Source organism: Eumetopias jubatus, unplaced genomic scaffold (genome assembly GCF_037043125.1).
Source record: "Eumetopias jubatus isolate StellerSeaLion01/CBP00866 unplaced genomic scaffold, mEumJub1_p1.0 scaffold_4, whole genome shotgun sequence".
Taxonomy (NCBI): Eukaryota; Metazoa; Chordata; class Mammalia; order Carnivora; family Otariidae; genus Eumetopias; species Eumetopias jubatus.
Genome location: NW_028274810.1, coordinates 56,274,930 through 56,296,722, shown reverse-complemented (window position 1 = coordinate 56,296,722; position 21,793 = coordinate 56,274,930). Strand labels below are relative to the sequence as shown.

General features: G+C 35.2%; 1 protein-coding gene across 1 annotated transcript in view; it reads right to left on the bottom strand.

Moving 5' to 3' along the window:
* DOCK7 (dedicator of cytokinesis 7) overlaps positions 1–21,793 on the bottom strand; it is a 217,923-nt gene that overhangs the window by 30,965 nt on the left and 165,165 nt on the right. Inside the window, exons 31-38 of the mRNA XM_028106855.2 lie at positions 14,216–14,398; positions 13,970–14,105; positions 9,665–9,761; positions 8,050–8,146; positions 7,393–7,527; positions 6,322–6,474; positions 1,571–1,729; positions 770–870 (exon numbers count right to left, since the gene is read on the bottom strand). Coding sequence (XP_027962656.1) covers positions 770–870; positions 1,571–1,729; positions 6,322–6,474; positions 7,393–7,527; positions 8,050–8,146; positions 9,665–9,761; positions 13,970–14,105; positions 14,216–14,398 — 1,061 coding nt within the window. The remainder of the gene's footprint in view (positions 1–769; positions 871–1,570; positions 1,730–6,321; positions 6,475–7,392; positions 7,528–8,049; positions 8,147–9,664; positions 9,762–13,969; positions 14,106–14,215; positions 14,399–21,793) is intronic.

Below are 21,793 nucleotides of genomic sequence, written 5' to 3'. Positions count from 1 at the left end.
GGAAAAAGTGCATTTTGACTTTTCAATCTACCATTAGAAAATGACTTAAGTAATTCCGGTATGTTTATTTTTTTTATCTAATGCTTTCTGTATGTTTTACCAATTTATTTTTTTAAGTTTTTACTTAAATTCCAGTTAGCTAACATACAGTGTAATATTAGTTTTAAATGTATAATTTAGTGACTCAATACTTCCATACAACAGCCAGTGCTCATCACACAAGTGCCCTCCTTAATCCCCATCACCTATTTCATCCATTCCCCTGGCCCCTCCCCTCTGGTAACCATCAGTTCTCTATAGTTAAGAGTCTGTTTCTTGGTTTGTCTCTCTTCCTCTTTTTCCCCTTTGCTCATCTGTTTTGTTTCTTAACTTTCACATATGAGTGAAATAATATGGTATCTGTCTTTCTCTGACTGGCTTATTTCACTTTTAGCATTATACCCTCCAGGTTGTTGCAAATGGCAAGATTTTATTCTTTTTGATGGCTCAATGATATTCCATTATTTATATATATATATATATATATATACACCACATCTTATTTATCCATTCATTGGTCGATGGATACTTGGGCTGCTTCCATAATTTGGCTATTGTAGATAATGCTGCTATAAACATCAGGGTGCATGCATTCCTTTGAATTGGGATTTTTGTATTCTTTGGGTAAATACCTAGTTGTGCCATTGCTAGATCATAGGGTACTTCTATTTTTAACTTTTACCAATTTAAACCTATTATACAAGGTATAAACAAATCAAACAAATGATACCTGTACATTAGATCAATCAACATTTCAGGATCCTCCTGGTGTTCCTTCATTTTAACGGTATCAGAAAGGATCATATGGAGATTGAAAACCAAATCTTGAACCTGCAGCAGAGAATTTTATTTAAAAAAAATTCTTTAATTATCATTCATTCACAATCACTAAATTAGTTTGGAAGACATTTCAGATAAACATCTGAAGGTTGCAAAACAAATAAAATGATACTGATATAGTTCTAAAGGATATGGATATGCTGGGGTACGGTGAGTGAAGGGTAGTAAACTTTATACTAATTCCTCAGTGAGCTGTTTTGTTTTGTTTTGTTTTGTTTCCAGTTCTCTCACCTGGAAACAAACAGAACTAGAAGTAGAAATAAAATACAGGGATGTAGAGGATACAAGAAGAGAATACAAAAGGGAATTCTCTCCTATGTTTCTCTGTTTCTGATTCTCCCAACAGTAGTTTGTAAAAACTTCACTTTTAAGGCCAATTACTATTTCATTAATAACTGGGAATAATATTTCATCATAAAGCTTCCTATTTGTTTATACTGCCTAGGTCTACTATTTGTTCTATTTGTTACAAATTCACAGAATTACATATCAAAGATATTAAGCTTTCCAAGAAGGAAGCATGGCTTACTGAAACAAAATGATTCACTGCATCTATGGCATATGATCTATGGATTGAAAGAAAAATACAGATTCCTCCAGTAAAAACCAAAGTTTGAATTAACGATTTGGAAAGTGCCTATTTATCATCCCATTTCAACTAATGATCTAGAAAGTCACATTTCTGACTGACCTGATCAGGAAATGTTGTTTCCCTCAATTCCAGATCTTCTTCAGCATATGTCAATATAGTCTTTAGAGAACGTCTTAAGAATTCCTCATTAAAATTTTGAGATGTGCCCACCAAGGATGACAGTGACATGGTTACCTGCATTTTAACCCTAGCAAAGTTCTGTAACAGAGAAGTTGTCAGGTCAGCACTTAAAATAGAAAAACTTAAGAAAAAAGTCTACTTCTTGTACTTGCTAAATGAAAAGGTTAGTAAAAAAAAAAAACCATTCCATGCAAGATATTTTTTAAAAAGTAATGAAATATGCATATTAAAATCAAATTATTTTAAAACCTTATAATAAAACCTAACACTCAGAATTTTGCCAAGAATAATATGCTACAAAACAGAGTAAAAAAAAAGCCATATATTAGAATTGAATTAGAAGCTGTGCCTAACACTTTACATTAATCTGTTTTGAGGTATATATTATTAATAATAACACTATGTTTACACATGAGGTTATAGAGCTTGACCAATATCACAAAATTCGTAGTGGGAGATGTTGTCTTTAACCTCCAGCCCATTTCATTAGGTCCATTACCATGATGAAAGTAATTTAACACACATCATGCATGAAGTAACTTAAAGCAGAATCTTTGGAGTAATGCTTAGAATTAGTTTACATTCTTCCTTTTACAGGGTAAATTCATTTCTGTCCCACCATTTCCCCCTATGAAACCACTTTTAAGAGGTTAATCAGGGATAACCTAATAAAGGCCAAATCCAAGATACTTTCTGATCAATATTCTACCTGACATTTCTGTATATTTAAATGTATTGATTACTTTTCTTATCCTTGAAAATTTCCTGCCTAACCTTCAGTGGTACCATTTTATCTTGATTTTCCTAAATATATCCACTCCTTTTTGGTTGCCCTTTTTAAAAACCAGTGTTCCCCAAGATTTTGTCAAGAAACCTCTTCACTTGTCATTCTGAACAGCCTCATCCATTTCTTTGCCTTCAACTGGTATAGATATAATGTCTAGGTCTTCTGCTTTTATTTCTCTCTAGAGCTCCAGGCCATAGTATTTTACTAGATGGCTCTATCTGGATCTCATAGGCACCCCAATTTTAACATTTCTAATATACCTTCTTTTCCTATTATTAAACAAATGGTACTACTATTCTTGTAGTCATTCAGGCCAAAAAAAATATCTAGGAATCATCCCTCTGTCACTCTCCCCTGTCCTTATCCAAACCATAGAGCCAGTCCACACTACCCCCAATCTGTTCCAGTCTGGTCTTTCTCCATTCCCAAGGCCATTGCTATAGTTTACACCCTTACCAAGTCTTACTTGGATTACCATTATTAACTTCTTAATTGACCTTACGGCCTTTTCTCTCATAACCCAAGTTTATTTTCTACATAATATCAGGGAAATTTGTGTAAATTTTTCAAGTCTGAACATATCAGTCCTCTCCTTAAAATATTCCAATGGCTGACCGAAGCCTTGAGGATAAAATTCAAGTATATGACTCAGTAAATATAGCAAACTATACAGTGGGAATTGAAAGACCAGTACTAAAACAAGTATCTGCCCTAGGGATAGCTTAGTCTAGGCCTTTTCAGTTACAACTTTATCTCTTCCTATTCTCTCTTCCAGCCAGAACCATCACAAAGTGCTAAAAGAGTATCTTTCTCTGTTTGCCTGTTTCCATCTCTTGTCTCCATGCCTTTTTAATTATGCATGTGCCATTTTCTTCACCTACAAAGTGCTAGCCACCTATTTATCATTCTGATTGAGCAATTCTTCATCCTTGCTTCAAGCATCTCCTCTTACTGAAAACCCATCTCTGGCAGCATAAATTATTTTTCTCTGTGCTTACACAGTGCCCTGTGCTTACCTCTCATTATATTAACAACAGCAAACACTTATTCAGCATTTGCTCAGTGCCAGTTACTAAGTGTTTTACCTAATATGAATTTATATATCCTCACTACAGAAAGGGTACTTCTTGCTATTATTAGGATGAACATTGGCTGTTCATAGATGAGCACTGTTCATTTCTTCTCCCACTAAATGTTAAGCTACTTAAAAAAAAAAAAAAAAAAGACTGTTCTTCTATCTGTGTGCCCAATGCCTACTACAGTACCTAGAACACAGTTCAATACTTGGTTCTAATATCTGTCAAATACATAAACTATAAATCACTGCCAGTTTTAAATTACCTATTCCTTATTAGAGGTACTACCTGACACTATGAGGACAAATTACCTATTTTTATCCTATTATATAAAGCTTTCCTAAAACAACAGAAGATGTACCAAGAAGATTCCAAGTGTGGTCAAATTTTAGGGACTTTATTTCAAAAGCTAAACAGGATCAATAAAGTAATTGGATCCTTCTGTTCTCGATTAAGAAATGAGGACTTGGCTTCCAGTTAAAAAGGGACAGTGTGAAATTGCAATTTCCTGCTTCTCCTGGATTTTATACAAAAATGAAAGATGAATAGGAAAAAATCCACAAACTTTATTTTCATCAAAGGAGGCGTCTGATGTAATTCATGTATTAGAAAAATGCAGAATGGTTGCCAAGACAGGCTAAGATAGTATACAGTTTCAAAAGAAGGCAAGGAGAAGAAAGCAAATAGGGATGCTAGGGCACAGATTTCAGAAATAATGGGGAAAAATACTTCTTTCAGATAGGAGACTCACTTTGAAGTCATAAAGCTATTTGTCTTGAAAATGAAATGAGCTAAAAATCTGGGAAGACTGGCTAGAAATGGATTAACCAGAAACTTCAGGAAGTTAGGCAAGGTGCGTTTACAATAGCAAAATTCCATGAGAAACACATTCCTGAAGGAAATTCCTACAAATACCTGAGCCAAGACAATCCAACTCCTTCTACGCTGAGTAATAAAAAAGAGAAGATTAGTGAAACTCACCAGATGAAAAACACTTAATAGAAAAATGTTGTTATGAAACAGATGAAAATTCTAATGAAATATTTTGCCTTAAATTATTAAAATATATGAACTTTAGAAAGGAAAACAAGGCAGAAATAAACTCAAGGAAAGAGCACAAATCAGAAAGAGAGGACATAAAATAGGAGCTTACATGTGAGCTGACACAACTTAAAAAGAAACAGAAAAAAAGATAAAATTGGAAAAAGAAAGGATGTCATGGAGAGCACATAAGGTATATAGGACAGAGAAATTCTGAGAAAAAGAACCACAATAAATGGAAATTTTAAATGTTAACAAAGGAAAAGAGGAAATAATGATAGGCAAGAAGTAAAGCAAAACAAAACAAAAAAAGTAAAGCAAAACAGACCCAACATATGTATAACTGGTACCTAGCAGAAACACCCCAAACCCTGGAAGAAAATATTCAACTTTATATTCAAGAAAACTTTCTGAAATAAACTGAAAGTAGGTATCATGTGCCTGAGAAAATTAACAAAAATTGGTCAATACCAAGATACATTCTAGAAAATGTATTTAATTTTAAGTTTAAAGAGAATCCCTTGAGCAATTGGGAGGGGAAAAGTTATTTAAAAGGGAAGAAAATATCAGACTATCTTCAGATATCTCTATAACAATATTTAAAGCCAGAAGAAAATGGTATTCAAGTATCTCTTTTTCTTTTTTCTATTAACTATTCTTTATCTGGTATGTTTTACTGGTCTTTCTCACTGCCCCCCCTCCTTTTCATTCAAAGTCTGAGGCAAAAAACTTCATAACTATCTTTGCTGTCCTTTAAGTACAGAAAACACTGAACAACCAAGAACTTGGTAGATATTATTCCCACGAACTGTCTTGCATAAACAACTACAGGAGAGTATTTAGCCAAATAAGAAATGATTAAAGCAAAAAAAAAAAAAAAAAAGGTAACAAAAGATACAATAGTTATGAATACCAATTTACCAAATAAGAGGTAGAGGAGAAATAAATAATGCGTAGGCTTTAAATCACCTCCTTCAGTCCACCAAGTGCACCAAAATAACAAGGATATAGAAAAATAATGTAATTAATAAGGTATATTTAACTCAGTACTCTGAAATAAAGAAAACTCTTTCTATTTAAGTACTTGTGTAACATTACACATCCACAGTACAAAAAAGGAGACACAGCATTTAACATTGTATAATCACGTTGAAATAAAACCAGAAATTAACATCTAAACTTTAAAACAAAAAGGACTGTCAACTCTTGGGATTAAAAATTCAAACTGAAACTACAAAATATCTACCAAACAAGAATACCGAAAACACTATATATCAGAACCAATGAGATACCCAAAACAGGGCTCAAAGGACGAGCCAGGCCTTAAATACTTATATAAGTAAAAATAAATGAACTATACATTCGACTCAAAGTTAGAAAAAAAACACTACGCGTGAATAGATTATCAAACAAAACACTTTAATGGAAACATGGAGTTCTTCAGGCTGGCCCATAATCAAAAAATATCAAACCAAGACATTTAAACCTTTCATTTCCTTTATTAGTGTTTTCATTTTACTTAATGATAATAATTAAATTTTCCATAGCTCGTGATACATTTATATTCCGAGTTGTACTATTATAGGTTATTTGTAGTACGGGAAGCCAAACTGGAGATTTGGATTTCTGTAAGATAGCCACGTAATAAGAAATATCGAGACAGTGTAGGCTTGAAATATACAAAACGCCCTGCTCCCCTCTGACACAAGCTAACTAGGTATCTGCATAAGTTCGAGCCCCTTATGAGCCAAGGGATAAACACTTACATTCCCGATCTCAAAGTTCTGTCTCATGAGGAGGTACAGTGAGGCGCCGGCATGGGACCGAATCGGACCGACACTGCTACTGCAGTGCCGCAGAAGGCGCAGGCACAGGTCCGCACACTGCTCCGTTTCTTCCTCAAACAAGAGTTCGGGGAACTGTCCAAAACAACACAAAACAACGATAACAACAAAACAACACTAACACCGAACTTCCGCAGTCAGAGTTCCAGGGGAAGGTTAATAGAGCCCGAACTAGAGAGTTGGAGGTATAGCGTTTTAAAAAAACGGTGAAGTGCTATTTGCTAATGCTTGATAATGTGGACCACAGAGCCAGGCAGATTGGGTCTGAATATTGATTATGTCACTTATTAGCCAGTAGCCCAATGCTGGACCAGTTTTCTCAGCCATAAAATGGGCCTAGCGATATCTACAGGGGATTGTAGGACTGTATCTGAGATGAGATACTAAGCACAAAACACTTAATATGGTAACCAACATGTAATAATTCTGCAATGATTTTATTATAACCCATTGGTTAAATCTCCACTGACAGCTCTGCGCATTCCATATTATTAGATGACTATGATAAAATAGATACCTTCAAGATTTAAGAACATCCCTATTTCCTGGGGAAAGACAAATACCAGAAATAAATACTTGCAGTAGGTGAACAAACAAAAGTACCTTCTTTTCCATTCATCATGGGGTAAGTTAACGCCAATGGAATGAATTATTTACACCTTACATAACAAATCAAATTAATAAGGAACAGACAGAATGAGATAAAGAGAAAACAAGGAAAGCCCCACATTTTCAATTAGTTATTAATTTGGGGCCCTTCTCCACAACAAAACTACTGTTTTTTTAAACCCAAAACTGGTTAAGGGTGATCCAAATAAGAAAGAAATTACAAAAGGCAACAGTAGAAAAGAGGCAAAGATGAATCGTGGGTCTCAGGCTATTATTAAAATGTTAACTATAAATATATTAACCAACGACTGTGTTAGATGATCTTACAAAACATAAAAAGAGAAAGCAAAGTCTGGGAAGACTGCACGTTCAAAAATGACCTACCTTTGAAACCAGGGCTCTCTGTGTAGCAAAACAGTGTTGTAGATAAACTGCACTTTGGTTACAGGCCATGCTATGCAGTAAGACTTTCAGTACCCCACCAAGGATGCTCTCTTTGGATTCTGTTACAGAAACTGTCTGCAATTTAAAAACAGATTTAAAAAATGGAGATATACCTGCAATTTGGTTAGGGAGACAGAATATAAGAAAACAGTTTTTAAGAAACAGGATAAGGACAACATAAGATCTAGGAGAACATCAGGGAAAAGAAGCTGAGCAGGATTTGAATAAGGGAAGAATAGGGGGAAAAAGAATGAACAGGGGTCGCCTGGGTGGATTAGTCATTAAGCGTCTGCCTTCCGCTCAGGTCATGATCCCAGGGTCCTGGGATCGAGCCCCGCATCCGGCTCCCCACTTCGTGGGAAGCCTGTTCTCCCTCTCCCACCCCCCTGCTTGTGTTCCCTCTCTTGCTGTGTCTGTCAAAAAAATAAATAAATGAAATCTTTAAAAAAAAAAAAAGAATAGAATTTAAGTGAGAAAAAAAGAAAAAAATTTTTATGAACTACCGATATTTTAATGTAATTGTATGGCTCAATAAATACTTTTTGCACAATCCCAATTTGCCAAGTCTATACTTGACATTCCTCGTTTGTATCTTACCTGGACAACAATCTCTAATGTATCCAAAATGATTAGGTTTGCTTCAGTAGCCAGATTTCCATCAATCAGTGCTTCATGCTCAATCTCTGCTCTTGATCTAATATAAAATATTATAAGAAAGTACATTTACATAGAACCACTATGCAAAAAAGACTTAAGTTTTAAGATTCATAGAAAAAAACTTGGAACCATTTTTCAATATTTGCCTGAAAGAAAAATTATGAGAATAAAAAGACAATATTTTACACAATAAGAAGTGTTTTCTTTTACCCTGCATTTTGTCAACCATGTCAGTACATATTTTCTCACCCCATTACAGTCCCACAATACCACTGAAAGCATAAATTTTTAGCTTTCAGAGATGTAGCAAACACAGGACACTGTTTTATTCTGAACGGCACTGACACTAGGTGGTGCTATGTGGGCTTGGATATAGGGTTGCTTCATGTAAAGCAACACTCAAAATGTTTAGTGCTCATCTTACCATTTCAAGGATTTTCAATTTATTTAAGATGAAAGTACTTATTTTTTTCTAAATTATCATCTAAATTCTCAATATTTTGTATCAGAAATACTCTTGAACTTCCCAGCCACCAGAAATGTCAGAAATAAATTTCTGTTGTTTATAAGCAACGCAGTGTGTTCTATTTTGTTACAGCAGCCTGCAGAGACTAAGACAGTTTCTTGTAATCCAAATGCTCATCTATATGGAACTGAGTCTGTGACTTGCTCTCTGCTGGCTTGCACAAGACAGTCCTTCCTATGGTTTATAATGCTACGGTCTGTGAGCTAGTATTTCCGCAAGTTTATCTGTGAAAATCCTCTAAAGCCTGGTCTCAAGATAATTCTTACGTAGGGTGACCAAGCATCCTGGTTTGCTTTAGGACAGGACTGTGGGATTCCCTGGGATATGAACATGGGTATACTTGGTAAACAGGAATGAGTTGGTCACCATATTCTCAGAGTTTATTGGGCCAGTCAACCTACTTGAGGGTTAACTTGTAATTACAAATTCTCAAGAGAAAAATTTTAGACCCTTGACTCAATGCCACATTTCAAGCCAACCAATTTTACCCGAGGTCACCTAGGCAGTGAGAAGGGTTTACTTCTAGTTTCCCCTACACCAATGGTACAGCCCTTTAAGATCCCAGAATCAGTGAAGTACATTTTTAGTTGTTTTTGGCAGTAGGGTCAGTCAGTGTACCTATTTACCTCATGCTAAAAACAGAAGACCTGAAGTATTCTGTCTTTCTTTAATTATATTTTAAGCTCCAAGAGGGCAAAGATTAGCTTTATAACTGTTGGTGACCTGGAAATATTTAGTTCACTGTGACTCCCAAAATACATTAAAAAATTATTACAGAATAATTCAAAGGCGGATATTTAGACACATTTGTTGGAAACAAAATGGGTAACATTTTGCTTTACTATACCACATGAAAAATTCTTCCCCCAAATCTTTTTTAATCTAAAATTTAAAAACTAAATATAAGTATTTTGTTGTCTAAGATTTGAATACCTAATATATAAAAAACAACACTAAAATTAGTGATTTTCATCCTGCATTTGAAATCCAACAAGCCCATCAGTAACATAAAATAGAAAGTTATATTACTTGTCAAGCTTCTCAGTGTTTTGACGCCAGTGAGTCATATCCTTTCTCCACCTCAGATTTTCTTGACTTCCAAAGGCACTTCCAGATGGGCTTCTCTCTGTCAAATAAATTTCAAAACCATTTTCAAAATGTTATTTCATTTGGACCACCTATAAGTATATTTGCAACTTATAAGAAATACTGCACAATGCTAACTTTATATATAGTCATTTTATCTTCAGCACAAGTGGAAAAAACTAACAAGAGTACTTTTTATTAAAATTTAAAAAAAAGTTATAGAAGAAATCTATTTGTTACGTGTAATATTAAAAAACAAGCTCCCTTTTATATAAGCAAACTTTCTTAACACAGATTTTCGCAAAACCTAAACAATGACTTATAAGGACCCACGTGGTAAGACCTTACATTCAACCACTCTCCTTCCTGCGTACACCACCACAGTCATTCTGTGTGTTCTCTGTATATATAATCTCCCTCTACATGCTCCTGATTGAGGACCTCCACAATAGTTATTGGTCCTCTTATGTGATTGTTCTTCCCACAAATTTTCACTGGCCAGTCATTCATAATCTCCATAGAAAGGTCTTCCCCAACTCTCCAACACATTTTTTTCTTTTTTAAAAGATTTTATTTATTCATTTAAGAGAGAGAGAAAGAGCGTGAGCAGGGAGGAGGGGCAGAAAGGGCGAGGGAGAAGCAGGATCCCCACTGAGAAGGGAGCCAGACGAGGTGGGGCGGGCCCCAATCCCAGGACCCCAAGATCATGACCTGAGCCAAAGGCAGACGGTGAACTGACTGAGCCACCCACACGTCCCTCTCCAACACTTTTTTCCTCTTAATTGGCTGTATTTCTCTCCATTAGCACTTAGGATCACAAGAATTTAAGCTACTTAAGAATGGAGATTATGCCTATTTTGTTCACCCTTTTATGTTCGGGGTTGACGATGCGTCTGGCAATACTGAGAGCTCAAAAAGTTTTTGTTTAATATATAAACAAAATAGAAGGATTCCTAAAGTAATTACTTCCTTTGGTCCACAGAAGGCAGGATAGGAGAAAGATGGGGGTCTTCTCCCAAAGTTTCTGGGATGGAAAGCAAACTGAATGCTGGGGGCTCCCATAAGGGGTAGCAGCAACAGAACTTGTTCACACAAATTCAACAGAAATGAAGAAGGCATTTAGAATTGTGGAGAGATACACACCTAAATGATGGAATCAGCCATGATTTCAGACCTTCAGCTAGAAAACTAATGCTCCTTTTTGAAAAACCCAAGAGTTGGGGTGCCTGGGTGTCTCAGTCGGTTAAGCGTCTGCCTTCGGCTCAGGTCATGATCCCAGGGTCCTGGGATTGAGCCCCGCATCGGGCTCCCTGCTCCGTGGGAAGCCTGCTTCTCCCTCCCCCACTCCCCCTGCTTGTGTTCCCTCTCTTGCTGTCTCTCTCTGTCAAATAAATAAATAAAATCTTAAAAAAAAAAAAAAAGAAAAAGAAAAACCCAAGACTTAAAATTGTTTAGGAGGATGGAAAAAAAAAAGGTAAAAATTCAGAGTTCAAATAGAAATTTTAAAAATAATGAGACAAATCTGCCACACAATAAAGGACATGTCTGGGATATTTCTTCTGCTTTCTCTCCCTTCCCTTATCTCCCTTTTTTTTTATTGTGAAATCTGTATCTTCAAAAAATTCTGTAAAAGAAAACAAAAAAATATATGCCTATCTTTACACAGTTAACAAAACTGATTATCTGGGATCTATTTACATTTTCATCATTAACTTTTTCTCCCCCAGGAAATTCTCTCTCATCTCTTAGCTAAGAATATCTATCATTAGGTGACATAACTTGTATGTCCAAATATAAATAAGAATCGCAAAGGCTTAACTTTTCTAAGAACTTTAATTAAAAAAAAAAATCAGACTGGGTGCCTGGGTGGCTCAATCGTTAAGTGTCTGCCTTCGGCTCAGGTCATGATCCCAGGGTCCTGGGATCGAGCCCTGCATCGGGCTCCCTGCTCCACAGCAAGCCCGTTTCTCCCTCTCTCACTCCTGCTGCTTGTGTTCCCTCTCTCATTGTGTCTCTCTCTGTCAAATAAATAAGTAAAATCTTTAAAAAAAAATAAGATTAATTGACATATAACATTATTTTAGTTTCAGGTGCATGATTCAATATATGTATGAAATGATCACTACTATAAATCTAGTTAACATCATCACCACACATAATTTCTTATGATGAGACCTTAAGACATACTCTCTTAGTAACTTTGAAACATACCATGCAGTATTAACTGTAGGCACCATGCTGTACATTACATCCCTAGTACTTATGTGTTTTATAACCAGAAGTCTATACCGCTTGACCTCCTCCATCCACTCTGCCCATCCCTCGCCCCACACCCAGGGCAACCACCTATCCATTCTCTGTATCTATGAATTTATTCATTTATTTATTTTAGATTCCACATAGAGAACTTCAATTCTTATATTCAAAGATAGCTGTCCTAAGGCCACAGGCTTAAAAACGTAACATACACTTAACAGTTCCACTCTCTCTGACATTAAACCTTAGAAAGAGCTGTGGTATAATATAGAGCACTACACTGGAAGTCAAAAGAGCCTGGTTTTGTCACTTAGTTTATGATCTTAGGCAAGTTATTTACCTCTGGTGAGTTTCATTTTCTTTAACTTAAAGGTAGGGATAATCATTCATTAGATTTTGGTGATAATTAAATGACCTAAATAAAAGTTCATTTTCATATTTTAGAGGGTTGTTGTATGTAATAAAGGAGTTAAAAGAAAATCTGTTAAGTACACTTTAGACTGTATATAAATTCAAAGTGAAAAAAAAAATGGTTCTCTTAATTCCAAAGGCAAAGGTTTTGTATTCTTATGAAATTCCAAATATACTGGATAGCATATAAAAGATATTTAAGTTTACATAGATAAATGATGTCTACGTGTTTATGTGTTCATGGTCTATCAGAAAACCTTAAAAATATTCATGTAGGGCGCCTGGGTGGCTCAGTCGTTAAGCGTCTGCCTTTGGCTCAGGTCATGATCCCAGGGTCCTGGGATTGAGCCCCAAATCGGGCTCCCTGCTCGGCGGGAGGCCTGCTTCTCCCTCTCCCACTCCCCCTGCTTGTGTTCCCTCTCTCGCTGTGTCTTTCTCTGTCAAATAAATAAATAAAATCTTTAAAAAAAAAATTCACGTAAATGTGCATAAAATATATATTGACCTATTAGCATGTGTCATATACACAGATGACTAAACCATGTCCCTGACCTTAAGGAGCTCTCAGCAACACTATTATTTGTCACTTTAGAATTTAGGAAATGTTTACACACACAGTCACTACAAATACGATAAGATCAGTTAGTTAAACTACCTTCTAAGTTCTCAAAACAATCACAAGTGGATAAGGAAAAGGAAAGTGAGATTAAGTGGCTTGGCCAAGGTTATATGGCTAATGGATAGCAGTACTTGGGATTAGAAAACAGGCCTCAAATGCTATTAACCTGTTTCTCTCTCTGATATTTGAGTCTGATGGACAATATATTTCCCTTAAATACTGGGTATTTTAATTTACTGTGCCAAATAGGAAATTTTTAACAGTAAAAAATGATGCTATGTAGAAAGTATGACACTAAGACTGAACCATAATGTCAACTATGGCCTTTAGATGATAATGATGTGTCAGTGCTGGTTCTGTACCAAGTTTAACAAGTCATCACTCTGGCAGGGGATATCGACAGCGGGGAAGGCAATGCATGTGTGTTAGGGAGTATACGGGAAATCTCTGTACTGTTAGCTCAGTTTTGCTGTGAACCTAAAACTGCTTTTGAAAAGTCTTAAAAGGGGGGAGGGGTGCTATTAATAATCACACAAGGGCAACAGTAATAAACCGGGACTCTCCAGAACAACTCAGGAAATATGCTCACCCTGTTTAGAACTCTAAATTGAATTCCTACAAAGAAGTGGTTACTCAAGTAAATTCACCGTTTCATTTAAAACACTTTTTAAGGGGCGCCTGGGTGGCTCAGTCAGTTAAGCATCTGACTCCTCATTACAGCTCAGGTGACGATCTCATGATTGTGAGATCAAGCCCTGCATCAGGCTCCATGTGTGGAGCCTGCTTAAGATTCCATCCTCCCTCTGCTCCTCACCCCCCTTCCTTTCTAAAACAAACAAACAAAAAATGAAAAACACTTAAAAAAGTGTAGAATCTTTGAAGACTCGCAACAATGATCACTATAATATATAGTTCAAGGAAACTGAAAAAATTCTCACCAGGAGAAGATACTGTGTACGTACCAAGCTGTCCTCGGCTTCGGCGCACCATTTCTTGCCTAGCACCTATGCTCCCAAGAATAGCTTCTTCAAGCTTTGCTCTCATGTCTTTTGATTTCTTAAAGGTCAAACTATTCATTCTTTCAAATACTTTCTTTCCCTAAAATTTAAACATTAGAAAAGAAGAGACATTGAGGAACTTTTGTTCTTCCTTTTCCACATGATGTTTGCTTTCTCATTCTTCTCTGCAATGGCATAGTGATCACTTACTTTGTACTCAAAGCAAGATACACAGAGATAAAGCAAATCTAGTAGCCGGTTTAGCTGTAGGACTGAGAGATCTGTAAACCACTTTTGTAGAACTGTCTCATCTGCATTCTTGAGAACCCAAAGTAGACAAATCAAAAGGCTCCGACTGGATTCTGCCGAAAAGGTAGTGTGTTGCCTGCCACTCTGAAAATAAAGAATAGTAGAATGAGACAGAATGATCAATGGCCGTTTCTTCTGGGGGGTTGTTAGGTGTTTTCTTCTAAATACAATAAAACAAAAATTGCTTAAAAAAGCAAATATTTATAAAGAACCATTTGAAGAGGCACCTGGGTGGCTCAGTCGGTTAAGCGTCTGCCTTTGGTTCAGGTCATGATCTCAGGGTCCTGGGATCAACAACTGCCTCAGGCTCCCTGCTCAGTGGGAAGCCTGCTTCTCCTTCTCCCTCTGCCCCTCCCCCCACTTGTGAGATCAGGCTCTCTCTTTCTCTCCCTCTCTCTCTCTGATAAATAAAATCTTTTAAAAAAGCCCCACCGTTTGATTTAGACAATACCTGAATAAGTCACAGAGAACTTTAAACTTAAGGTCCTGAATTTTAATAAACTTTTCCCGGGATTGAAAGATTGTTTTAATTTATGGTAGTGCTTCCAGCAGACAATAAATAAACATCAAGGGACAAAGCTAAAAGATCCTATTATTAAAACTAATGTATCTATTTTCATCATGTTTGATGTAATATGGTTAAAGGAAAAAAGCACTCAGTAAAAGTGATATAAGAATAGAAAGTAATAAAAAAAATGTTGATCAGGTTTAGAGAACCACAGTTTCCTCTCAAGGGCCACTGTTAGAGCAGATAAGGTGAAGGTGCTATTTTCAGTCTTCAGTCTGCAATTGTATACAGTATGTGAAACATAAATGGAAAACTAAGAATAAAAACTTGTCTACAATACCATTTATTCTGTATTTATTCTGCTCCAGTCATCATGCTAAGCTCTTTCCATACGTTATTTCATTCCATCCTCCAACAATATTACCAAGTGAGTTGTATCATCTCAGTTTTACAGACAAGAATACAGGATGACAATAACGATGACAATGATGACAAAACATAACAAAATTTGAAATGTGCCAGGCACTATGCCAATCATTTTTTTCATGTTTAATGCTCACAATGATTTTATGAGATGGTACTAACTACGGTTATTTCTAGTTTACAGGTAAGGAAATGAAAAGCTAGAAAGTAAGCCAGGATTTTAGTCCAGGTTAACCGGACACCAAATCTCATATTCTTCTATATTTTTCTATTACACTACATTCTAATATTTGGTGAAGTAAATATACTAAATAATAAGAAAGCAGTGGAAGGGATGTTGAGAGAAAAAGACAAAGGAAGTACTTAACCGCTGGTGTCATGATCTCAACTACCACCCTAATCCCTCTGCTGTCCGGGATGATGAAAATGATGGCAGCTGACTCTTGTATGATGCTTACTCTGTGCTCTTCACTGTACTGAAAACTTTATGCATATGAACTTATTTATTCCTCGCACCCATCCAAAGAGATGAATATTATTACTTAAACCATCTTATAGGCAAGAAAACCAAGACACCAAGAAGTATTTTGTACAGGTATTTTGCAGTAAAGAGTGGGACCAAGACTCAAATGCAGAAAGTGTGGCTCTAGAGAGAGATTGAGCACTTATCTATGTTCACTACCTCTTATGGATCCGTGCACATGTAAGTGAATTCACCTAAATTCACTTAGCCAAATTATACAATAACTGAATTAAGAACCCAATGGATTGGTTTAATGTAATATTAGATACAGCTAAGGAGAGAACTAATAAACTGGAAGATAGATCAAAAGAAACAACCCAGCACGAAGCACAGGTCAACAAAAAGAGGGGCTACACAGAACAAGAGCAGAGACACAGAGGATGAGATAAAGAAGACTAACGTATGTTGAACTGGAATGCAAAAAGGGGAGAGACAGAATGGAGAAGAGGACATATTTGGGCATAAATAATTGAGAATTTCATAGAACTGAAGAAAGATGCTGAACCACTGATTTAAGAAGTCCAAAAAATACCAAGCAGGATAAATATTCAAAACTAGATGGAACAGAGAGAAACCACAGAAGACCAGTTCTAGGGAGAATATCATAAAGAAGAGGGGGAAAAATCAGCAATGGAAATGAGAACACAGTAGAGACAATGTCCTTAGCATGCTGGAAGAAAACAGGAAACTCAGATGCTATTTCAAAAAAACAAAAACCTTAAGAATGAAGGTCACACATTTTTCAAGGAAACACAGAGCTCATCACCATAGCACAGAAAATTCTAAAGGATATATTTCAAAAAGAAGAAAAATATTTCTTATGAAAGGTTACAAATTTGGGAAAAGAGCAAATACAGTGGTGAACACATGGACAAATCTAAATGATAATTAAATTTCTATAGCCATAAAAGTAGTAACAATGTTTTGTGAAGTTTAATGATATATACAATTAAAAATGCCTGAAAATAGCATTTAAGTAGGGAGAAAGGTAAATAAATTGGCAACCTGTTCTGAGAGCCTTCTATTAACCAATGTGAAGGTAAAGGTAATGATTAAATTAGAGTGGGCTTTAATTCAAGGAAGCATACTGTGATTTGTAATACAATCACAAAAAGAATACAAACAATGTTTAACTTCCAAACTAGTAGAAAGGAAAAAGTAAAATGAGGAAAAAAACGGAAGGAGAAAAAAAATATAAGACAATAAAGGAGACAAAAGAGACAGAAGGGATGGGACAATATGAAGTAAAATTTAAAATGTTAAGTACATTAAATTCACATTAAATTTAGTTATACTAAATTAAATGGATTTTAAAAAACTCTAGTGAGACAAAAATAAGCAGATTTTAAAAATTTAAAACAAAATCTAACTACATGCTACTTATAAAAGACATCCAAAACATAAGTTTCAAACATTTAAAACATAAGAAAAAAATGTTGAGAGTAAAGGGTGGAAAAACTCATATCTCAGAAGAAACCTAGCATAACTATACTAATATACAAAAGCAGACTTGAAGGCAAAAAGAAAAAAAAAGTACTACAGTTCATGTTGATAAAAGATGCAATCCATCAAAAAATGTAAAGTTCATAGTAAGACCTCAAAGGAAACTAAACCTGACAAAATGACAAGTTATTAAAAAAAAAAACATGATTGTAGTGGGGGGGTATTAGAAGAAGCAGACAGAATTCAGTAAAAAGAAAAAAAAGGTTTAAACAATAAGATTAATAAATTTGAAATAATAGGTATAATGGACAAATATAGGACAATGAAGAATATGCATTTTCAAATACACGAGCTATTTGCAAAAACTGACTATATACAAGACCATAAAACCAGTTACTACAAATATAAGTGAAATTACACAAAGTTCTCTGATTATAAAATCAGGCCAAAATCAGAAACATGGGGATTATGAAAAATTTTCCTGACTACACACACACACACACACACACACACACACACACACACACAAATAAATAAATAAATATGGGGCTGCAGAGGGAGAGATCAAATCTTAAGCAGGCTCTATATTCTGCCACCACAGAGCCTGATGTGGGGTTCGATCTCACAACCCTGCGATCATGACCTGAGCTAAAATCAAAAGTTGGATGCTTATCTGACTGAGCCACCCAGGCGCCCCACCCTATGACTAGAACTTTTTAAAAATTTTTTATTTAAATTCAATTTAGTAAACATATACTGCATTATTAGTTTCAGGGGTAGAATTTAGTGATTCATCAGTTGCATACAACACCCAGTGCTCATTATATCAAGTGTCCTCCTTAATGACCATCACACCTAATTACCCCATCCTCCCACCTACCTCCCCTCCAGTAACCCTCAGGTTTTTCCTATTGTTAAAGAGTTTCTTATGATTTTCCTCCCTCTCCGTTTTCATCTTATTTTTCCCCCTCCCTTCCCCTAGGTTCATCTGTTTTTGTTTCTTAAATTCCACATGACTGAAATCATGTATTTGTTTTTCTGACTCATTTTGCTTAGCATAAAACTCTCTAGTTCCATCCATTTCATTGCAAATGGCAAGATTTCATTCTTTTTGATGGTTGAGTAATAGTCCAGTGTGTGTGTGTGTGTGTGTGTGTGTGTGTGTGTGTACACAACTTCTTTATCCATTCATCTGTCAATGGACATGTGGGCTCTTTCCATAGTTTGGCTATTGTGGACATTGCTGCTATAAACATTGGGGTGCATGGGCCCTTTTGAATCACTATGTTTGTATCCTCTTGATAAATATCTAGTAGTGCAATTGGTGGGGTAGCTCTACTTTTAACTTTTTGAGGAACCTCCATGTTTTCCAGAGTGGCTGCACCAGCTTGCATTACCACCAACAGCGTAAGAGGGTTCCCCTTTCTCTGCATCCTCACCAACATCTGATTTCTCTGATGCCAAGTGATGTTGAGCATTTTTTCATGTGTCTGTTGGCCATTTGTAGGTCTTCTTTGGAGAAACGTCTGTTCATGTATGACTAGATATTTTAAAACAAAAACTTACAGCCTAAAATTCTAAAAAAAATCATAATGCAATTTAGATATATTTTTGAACTAAATAATAAAAATGCTACATATAAGCTGTGGCATGTAACTAAAACAATAATTAAAGGAAAATGTACAGGCTTATAATATGTACCAAAGAAGAAATGATGAAAATTAGTGAGTTAAGCAGCCATCTCAAGAAGTTAGAAAAAGAACAATATAAATCCGAAAATAGAAGACAGTAAATAAAGAAGATAAATAATCAAAAGGGAGGATCAACATGCCCCCAAACTGGTTTTTATAAAGACTAAAGATATACACAAATTTCTGTTGAGACTGATATAAGACAAAAGGTACAAAAAGCCCGTCAAAGAAATGAAACCACTTATCTCTACTACAGATGGCACAGACTTTAAAAAGATTGTAGAAGATATCTGAACTTTGTGTGCCAATAAATTTTAATTTCTACTAGAGTAAAATTTACAAAAATCAGTGTAAAAGGAAATAGAAAACTTGAACAGTATTATAGTCATTAAAGAAATTAAATCAGTAATTTTTAAACTTTCAAAAAAGAAAACTACAAGTACAGATGGCATCACCCACAGGTTCTCCAAATATTCCAGTAAGAAATAACTGCAATTTTAAACAAGTCCTCACAGAGAACAGAATAAAAGGGTAAACTCCCTTTTAAATTTAAATTGGCTGACCTAACCCTGATTCCAAAACCTGTAAAGATCATTATTACAGCACACAAAATCCATTAATATACAATCCTGGAAAAAAATCAGTTTAATTTGGCAATTGAAGGTAGATTTAACATTAGAAAATCAATTGAAAGAGGTCACAGTAAAAGATTTAAAAGCAAAATAACATGAGCGTCTCAATGGATTCAAAGGAAGCATAATAAAACTCACCTATTCATAATTAAAAAATAAAACTCTTAGCAAACCAGGAACAGAAAGAAGACTTCCATATTGTAACAAAGGAGAGTTTAAAAAAAAACCCAAAACCAAAAAATCCCCCCAAAACTATACCACATATGTGTAAGAATGAAATGTTGCAAGTTTCCCCCATTAAGGATGCCAGCTATTGCCACTTGAATTTAACAACCGTACTGGAAGTTCTAGCCAGGAAAACAAGTTATGAAAAAAACTTGAAAGTAAGGAACAAACTGCCATTATTCACAGATGATAGGATTGTGTATGTAGAAAAAAAATCTATACATATGTTATTAGTTTGGCAATTCTGCTGGAAATAAGCATCACTGTATAAAATTCATTCTATTTCCACAAAAATTAATCAACAGTTGGAAAAAAGAATTTTCGAAAAAGATGACATTTATAAGATTACATATAATTGTATGTATTATTTAAATCTTATAATATTATAAAAACAAGGACCAAAACCACAACTATAAAAGATGTACTAGGCTTCTTTAGTGAAAACCATAGGGGATCCTGGGTGGCTCAGATGGATAAGCGTCTTCCGTAGGCTCAGGTTGTGATCTCCAGGTCCTGGGATTGAGCCCACATCAGGCTCCCTGCTCAGTGGGGAGTCTGCTTCTCCCTCTCCCTCTGCCTCTGCCTCTCTCCCTGCTTGTAATCTGTCTCTCAAATGAATAAAATATTTCTAAAAAATGAAACCTATAAAAGTTTATATATTCATAGATGTTAAAGAAGACCTAAATAATGGGGAGATCTATCATATTCAAGGATTAAGAGATTTAATATCAATTTTCACCAAAACTGATCCATAGACTCATTATAATCTCAACCAAAATCCCCACAGGCTCACTGTTTTTTGTTTCTTTAGTGGAACAGCATAAGCTGATTCTAAAATTTATGTAGAAAGACAAATTTTTTTTATATGCATGAGGACTTTTTCTACATGATAGACCATACTGAGGTAGGACTCTAGAGGAGTAGGCCAAATAATCTTTTAATAAACAGTGCTGCAATAATTCGGTATAAGTGAATGAATGAATGAATGAATGAACGAACGAACAAACCCGAATCCCCAGATTCTACTGTTCATAAAAAATTCCAGGTAGATTTTAGGATTAAATATAAAAGAACAAAAAAGCATTTAAAAAATAACATAGGAAATATTTTCAAAATCTTGGAATAGGGAAAAAAATTTTAAAGATACAAAAAACACTAGCTGTAAAGGAAAAAAAAAGACTGACAAATTTAAGTGTTTTAAGTAAGACACTCTAATCACCAAATTCACCATTAAGTATGTGATAAAGGCAAGACACACACACACACACACACACACACACACACAAGAAATATTTGAACCACTTATAACTGACAATGGGCTTGATCCAGAAATAAACTCATACAAATCATAAACAAAGGCAGACAACCAAATGGCAAATGGGAAAAACTCTAGAACCTCAAAAGAGAAAATTCAAAAGGCCAACATGTATATAAAGAAGTGCATACCCTCATAAGGCATCAGGAAAACGAAAACTGAAATGAGATACAACTATAAATTACCAGCTTGACAAAAATTTTCAAGTCTGAAAAAATCTAAATGCTGATGAACATGTGAAAGAATGGGAACTCTCATACTGTAGGTAAAGTATAAATTGAGATAAACCCTTTGGAAAAATACCCAGGTATATCTGGTATAAAGATACATACATATTCTATAACCCAGCAAATTCTACTCCTAGGAAATAACCTAAATAAAAGCATATATACACACATACACACATACCATACATGTAAAGAAATCTATAGGATTACTATTTCAAATAACCAAAGACCAGAAGCCATTTATGCATCTAAGCCTAGAAGAGGTAAATAAATTAATCTATAGACAATTTAAAGACATACAGAAATAAAAATCAGTAAATTATAGCTACATTTTATAACATGGATGAAAATTAAAAATATAACAAAACTAAATTACAGTATTTAGGGGTGCAAAGTTGAATGATAAAACTATAAGCAAAATTAAGCAATTACTTCATTAGTCAGGATAGAGGGTGGCTTGGTGGATAGCTGTGGTGGGGAAGAACATGCTAG